At 36.8% G+C, this 7399-nt stretch overlaps 1 protein-coding gene across 1 annotated transcript in view; it reads left to right on the top strand.

Annotated features, from left to right (window-relative positions):
• The first annotated feature begins 5249 nt into the window (after nt 1–5249).
• Nucleotides 5250–7399, top strand: part of OTOGL (otogelin like) — an 89718-nt gene continuing 87568 nt past the window's right edge. Inside the window, exons 1-2 of the mRNA XM_066550706.1 lie at nt 5250–5328; nt 6284–6323. Coding sequence (XP_066406803.1) covers nt 5250–5328; nt 6284–6323 — 119 coding nt within the window. The remainder of the gene's footprint in view (nt 5329–6283; nt 6324–7399) is intronic.

Here is a 7399-nt window from a genome sequence, read left to right as displayed (position 1 = left end):
CATGTTTCTAAATTGCCTTTTCTTGGGTGGGTAAATAGATTTTTTCACTGTGTGTTAAGATTGATACACAAAGGGATTTGTGTAACAGTAGTATCAGAGGGTCGATGGCAGTTCTTTTTTTAATCCTTTCATAGTAATTCTGATAGGTAGGGTTTTAGGAGTAAAGAAGATCTTTCTTCTGTTGAGGAATGTGTGGTTATTCAAACATAAAGGAGGCTCACATCCTGGATTCTGCAGGCACATGGAACAACACAGTGGTTCATGGACCATGTCAGTCTTTACCCTTCTGGTAGTTAACGTTGTCAAAACCAAAATAATTATGGGGGCAGGGGATGGAGGTATGTTGAGCTCTTGCATTACCAGATAATGCAGAGACTGAGTAGTTCTGGACTAGTACATCTAAATGTAGGAATCTTAAAATACTTATAGTGTTTTGTAAATATAGATCAAGGATTTTATGTTTTAAGATTGGGTCTGAGTGATTAGTCGTTCAACCATATGTTTGCACAGTACAAGCCGAGAGGAGTAACTCCTAATATTATGAGCTAAGTGAGGCAGTTTGAAAGCCTTGGAGGAAGAAAGGGTGAAAAAAGTGAGTTGGAAAGTAATTTTCCAAAATTTGGCTACAGGATGTGCATATCAAGTGTAGAAGTTTCAGATCCTGTCCTTTTACCCAAGGACAAAAAGTAAATTCTGAGTAAATGTGGGATGGGCCAACAGGAGTCTTACAAAGACTCATTCTGTCCTTTGGAAGAGATGCAAGTAATGGAATGAGGCTGTGGGTACAAACTGACCCAACCAGTGTGAGTACAGCCCTGAGCTGTTGTTTCATGTGTTTGTAAAGCAGTTTGGAGTGGAGCTGGAAGAAATACTGGAGATTAAGATGCTTTTGAGAGCCCAGCTGCTGCTGCATTGCTCTCCAAGCCTGGTATTTTAATGTCTATGTATGCTTGTGTGGCATTACTGGAATTGTCATAGGAGCACCTTGGCTTGAGATTTTTAAATGTTGGGCTTTTCTCTTAGCATGTTATTCTAATTCGCTTAATGGGAAATGTTTTTTCAGTGTACTCAGTCAACATAAACCAGCTTCCCCTGTGTGTTGGGGAATTGGAATGAATAGTAAAATCCACCCTTTTGCTCTAGTTTAGTATTAACAGATGGTTACAGCTTTTTATTAATGTTAAGCACTTGTCATGAGCTCTGCTTTTTCAGTAGAAGAGTATTAAAGGTATCCTCACAGTTACTGAAGAGTTAAATGTGTAGCAAAAAAAATCCTTCTAAAAAAGGAATTCTGCATCCACCTCCCCATTTTAGCTGTCAGTTTCTGCCACTAAGTAACTGCATTCCATGATTAGAATAGAAATGCAATGCTTGTATTCAAACCTCTCATGCTCCTGTTGAAGCGGAGAAGACTTGTATGTTCTATCACCAATTTACATACCAGGACTATTTGGTTTTACACGAAGCAAATGGGACACTCCATCCCAGACTCCTGTCTGGCAAGATGCATGGTCTGCTTTCCTCAGGCTCCCTTTCCTGCACTCTAAGCTCTTGGGCTGCTGAAAACTGCCATGCTCAGCCTCCTGGCTTGGTTTTCCAAAGAAAAGATGCTATGCAGAGCAAACTTTGAGTTTGATCGCTTGAATTCCTATGAGTTTTGTGAAAACTTGTGTCTTGATGTTAATTAGCTTCAGCTGAGGGAAAATAAAGTCTCTAGTTGTTTGGCTGTGTGACTGAAAAGCAATGGCTCACTCATTGCTTAGGAGCTGCTTCCTGGCCTGCCAGTTGGCACATACATACCCTATGCTGTGGCTTGTCCAAAACTGATTCTTGTCTGGCTGTTGGATCTGTGGGATGGAGGGGAAAAGAGATGAAGCAAAGTTGTGGTGGTGTGAAACCTAATGAGGCAGGGGGAGATGGAATACCTGATGACAGTAACCTAAGGGGTGGATTTCACAGTTATGAGGAAGCCTGATGAACCTTTTTCTGCAAACAGAACAGCTTGTAACAATTGGGGATTATTGTTTTGTTGGTCTTTTGTGGAAAGGCTGAAAATAAAACTTGCTACTAATATATTCAGAGATGATATCTGCATGCCGTTTCTTCAACCAGAAGACTCTTAACATAAGAAAAATGCTTTCTGAACAGAACTCTGATCCTATAAAAATTCCCCATTAATCCTGCAGAGTGATGTCATTCCCACACGCTTTCTAAATGAGAAATGTTTGTAGAGTTGGACTGTCTGCCTGGATGGCTGAAGATTTTTATTCTGAGAGGTTGCTTACTGACCACCCACTAGAGGGCTTAACTTCATTGGGAAACTGTAACCACTGTAAAGTTTGAAGGTGTTTGAAAAATGTCTCCTCCTGTCCTGATTCTTCAGGGATGGTAATCAAGCACTTGTCATTGAGCATCCACTTGGCCAGAGAAACACATCCCCGGAGAAATTGTAAGAGTTTGATCTTCAAACCATTAGGAAGGTTCTTGAGCAGCTGGGGAGGTGGTTCTCAGAAAAGAGGAAATGCCCCTCATCTCGTATCATCTGGCTCTTTCATTAGTTTCACCAATGCTAATCCTTAGGAAGATCATCTGTGCACAACAAAATTGAATTAACAACAAAATTGAATTCTTCATTGCAAATACCATGTTTTGTTAACAATGAGAGTGGACCTCCTTTCAAACCAGGGTAAGCTTGCCAGCCCATGGCACAGAAGGCAGTTATTTCCTTATCCATTGTTTATAATCCTGATGAACATTGTGATCTGTATATAAATTTAAGCCCTCTGAAACATTATGTTGGAAAATGTGGAGAAAATTTATTTTGACTTCAATGTACAAATATATTACCACTTAAATGTTTAAATTTTATTTTTGAAGAAAAAATCTGTAAGTTAAAAATGTAACACTGGCATTTTTAAAGTGTGGGACAAGTGTGTTCTGTATTGTGCTTGTTTTCTTACAAAAGCAATTATTTTCTTTCAAGTTTTTCAGAAGTGACAGTCAGTATTTTAATACTTGTGTAGATATTAAGTGTTGTTGACTTGATATAATTTGGTTTGATTTTTTAATCTCTTTCTTAATATAGTCCTCTGAGTTATAGTTTAGAGTATTTGGTTGAATAATTCTTTTTCCTTAGCTGACATCCTTAATGTGCTTGGGACTTTGCTGTTTTCTACCTTGCCTTGGGCTGAGATGTCTAAACTTTATGAAGCCTATTGCTTTAACTCTTACAAAGTTCCTTTGCAGATAATAAGGCTTGGCCTATTTTTAAATATTAAAAGCTAAACAACTGTGAAATACTACATATACCAACTTTGCTATAGAAAAATTGTTAAATGAAATCCCAAAACCAAACAAAACTCACATAGATGCTATTTTGGATAGCTTTTTTTTCCTGTTAAACCAAAAGAGTTAATTTCTATTAATATTACAATAATTTAGTTGTGAAACTGCATATGAAGCATAATGAGAAATACACTCGAGAAAGTGAGGAATCCCAGATCAGATTTCTCAAAGGAGCTTGAGTTTCCAAGAGTTTCTAAACCAGACTTAGCTTGACACTAAGATAACTGTCAGTAAGAGAGACTGGTAGTGGAATTTGGAAGATGTAATGCTTGGTTTCATGTCATCTTGACAGCAGTCTTGAGAGTAGATTTATGGAATGGTGAAAGTCTATTTCCTATAAGTTCTCACATAAGAGTGAAAAGTCTGTGAGTGACTATATCAATGTTTCCATATGGCCTAGGAATTTACTTTTTTTGCTTCTGTTTGTGGTGTGGAGTGGTTTTGGATCACATACTGCAGGTGCAATTGAACTGAGAGATGCAGTCCAGCTGCAGACAAACAGCCAATCCACGGGAATAGACCATAGCTACTCCCATAGAGGTAAAAACAAAGCAAAAAACTCTTGAAGTGCAACTACGGGAATGTCAACTTCTCAGATCCAACACAGTTCTTAAAAATAAAATAGTTCTTAAATACTCCACACAGGGCAAAGTGTTATGCATCAGTTTCCAATAAGTACCCTTGTGCCATCAGTGATCCCAAACCTTCACCAGTGCTGTTGGCTGCTGTGTGGACCCAGGGTTTTGTTTTTGTCCATGCTTGGAGAGGCTGAGTTTTCATTTGCTTTCATTTGTGTGTCCATCTGGGGAGCAGGAAAGAGAAAGGGCTAGAAGGATGGATGGGAGAACATTTTACTCAAGAGAGGTCATCAACTTCTAAAATTTTTTTGGCTCTAACCACACCTTCTGTAGCATGCTCAGGTCTCACAAAGCACCTCCTAGGAAAAATGGAGGGTAGGCAAAAGATAGGTTTTGCAAAATTAAAGTATCAGCAACAATTTCAAATAGCATTATAAGTGTCTTTAAATCTGTGCTTTCTGATGATTCTGTTTACATTATGGTAAAGCAGGTAAGATACTTTTATTTCAAAACATGATAACTTTTAATTTTGGTAAAATTATGATTTCATATTTTAATAAAAATTAGAAATTAAACCCTTTGGCCCTGTTGACTTCTTTCTCCTTTTTCCTAATGCGAAGTGTTCATAACATGATTTATTAAGACCAAAATATAATTATCCTCTGAGAAGCCTTCTTTTGTGCTATAAGCAAACTATACCCAGAAAGGCATCCAGAATATTCTTAAAAAGCTGGATGTATTATTTAATAGAAGTTCATCTCTCTCCTTTCAGGACAGAGAAAAAACATTACTATGTTAATATGTAAAACCATGTAGTTATAATTATACAGTGGTATTATTTCAGGGTCTTGCAAAAAAATGTTGCTGTACTGAGGAGTAGAGAATAGCCCTCAGCTCAAGCCTCAATGCACACAAAGGTGTGTGACGACAGAAGGATATCTCAAACCACCATGACATGGCAACATTTCTGTCATTGTCTGCTGTGTTATAAAGGGCCAATTCAACTCAACAGGGGAGTAATACTCGCAGGTCTGGTGCAAGTGTAACTAATACAGACTGTGCTGAGGAGCTACCATGCATTGCTAATGAGAGACATGCAGCCAGGAAGTTGTACACAACACTCACAAGGCTCCTGAAGCTGTATGTAGCTACCAAGCTTGATGTCTCCTGCTCTTTTCCTCTTTTACATTGCATTATTTGAAGTAATGAGTCCAATTATCTAACCTCTAAAGGATTTAAACACACTGTAGAAATACACAGTTGTAAGATGCCCTGTAATCAAAGCCATTAATTTGTATAAATTCCCTTTTTCCAACTTATACTGAAATGAACATTGTAGGAAAGCTCAGTTTAATGATACCGTGGAGTATATTCTTGCTTCATTCACTGCTGTCCACTTTGCAAGGTAAGAATTTTATTCTATTTTTTTGTGGTAATCCTAATTTTTACAAATATTTTTCTAAATATTTTAATATTACTAGTTATTTTTTCCATCTTTTTTTTTGACCTTGCTGGAATTTGTAAATGCAATTTAAACAAGTATATATCATCATTCTCTCTCACAGGTGCAGAAACTAAAATATAAATTATTTTTAAGAGCCATTTTTTACATCTGAATTTGTTGGAAAACAATTATTTATGAACAAAGTCTAACTTTCTTGCCTTTCTTGCTATTATTGTCAGATGAGTAGCATTTAATGGTTTTCAATAAGGTAAGATTTTATTTGAACAGACTGCACCTGTTTGTTTAAACATCTTTAGACCGCTAGGGTAAATAATTGCTCTTCTAGTTACAGAAATTATCTTACTTTCTATATAATGCAACTGTATCTTATATATAGTTTCCTTGCTACAATTACAAATATTTCTAATATAATATAAAAAAGTTTTTTTGTGGTTTTGTTTGGTTTTGTTTATTTGCTTGTTTTAAGCACGGGCTCATTTGAAATTATTTACAATTCAGTCTTACAAGCACCAGTCAGAAAAGTATTATAACCCTGGAGGTTTGATTCTGTAAAGCTCTGGATACCTGTTCTATTTTACCTGTTTACCTCTTCTATTTTTTTGTTCTGAGCCTCTAAAGAGCTATGAGCTCTTTTTACTTCTTCATGGTAGCAGGTACCGGAACTACAACCATGAAACCTGCAGGTAAAGACTGTGTGAGAGAATCAAATTCTTAGGAAGGAGTGCATATAGTCCTACATTCCTTGGATACAGAGTTTCTACAAAAGTGCCCTGGAAAACTCAGGATTCTTAAACCCTAAAATTCAATAATGTTGTTTTAAACTTCACGTTGCTTGCCAAGGGCAGAGTGATGCTGTAAAAAAAAAAGTTTAACTTTGTGATTTTTTAATCTACAGGATCTTATTGCAAGCTTCCTCTCTTGAGAAGAACTTTGAGGTAAGTTTTTATTCCTTATTTGTCAAGTCCTACGAACAGAACAAGAATGAGCAAATGCAATGCAGTGAAAGTTAGAAAGTAAAATATAACCCTGAATTCAATGTGTAAAATGTTATCTACATGTAGATTGGATGTAGAACACACTTTCAGAATGTTTACAACTCTTTCCCAAGTATTTACATAATGGGCATGGGTCCTCTGTTTGAAAAATGGAGGTACTTATGAAAAATGATACTTCTATGGTCTCGAGAAAGCTTAGAGGAATAATGGAATGAAAACAGCATGAGATCATGATTTCATGACTGGAAAAATACATTAAATGAGTATCCATCTACAGTTCTAACTGCATGATAAAATCCTAGCTGCTATTTGAAACACAGAAAAGTAAGTGTTATACAGCCTTAAAATAAACATTTTCAATACTAATTTTCACATAGAAGCTGAAATCCAAACAAAACCCAAACTAGGCAATGTTCCTGATCCCATTGAATTAAATGGGATCTATGCCATCATTTTCAATGGAGGCATCAAATTGGACATAGCTTTGTGTGTCTTATGACTTCTAATACATCTAGTGGACACACAGGCATGTCAAATGATATGCCATCATGAAGTGTTGATAGAACTAAGTGTGTTTTATAGCTTGATTAAGTTTCTAAACTTAATCACAAATTAAAGTCGGCTCCAGCTGGAGAGTCAACTCTTGCTATCAAAAGTACCATCAGAGTATATTCAAGCAACACTCTGGGGAACTTGTAGCCACTGACATGCAGCATGAAGCAAATATGAAGCTGGTTTACAATTTTGTATCCTGTTGTGTAAGTCTGTTTTGCCTATTTATGTCTCCCCAAAGCCCCAGGTACCTCCCTGTCCAAGCAGAGATTGGAGTGCCGCCCAATTCTGTAAAATGAGACACTGTCAAAACAAAAAAAAAAAGAATCACCTTTTTAAATGTTAACCCAAGAAAGACCTCTTTGATAAAGTGATGGTAATCAGAGAGAAACACTTCTGTCTGGGGACTTGCTTATTCAGGTTGCTCCAGGGACCTTTGATAATACAAGATCCTTTTTGTTTTC

This window comes from Molothrus aeneus, chromosome 5 (assembly GCF_037042795.1).
Source record: "Molothrus aeneus isolate 106 chromosome 5, BPBGC_Maene_1.0, whole genome shotgun sequence".
Taxonomy (NCBI): Eukaryota; Metazoa; Chordata; class Aves; order Passeriformes; family Icteridae; genus Molothrus; species Molothrus aeneus.
The sequence above is the reverse complement of the archived record's forward strand: the minus strand, read 5'-3'. Positions and strand labels throughout refer to the sequence as shown.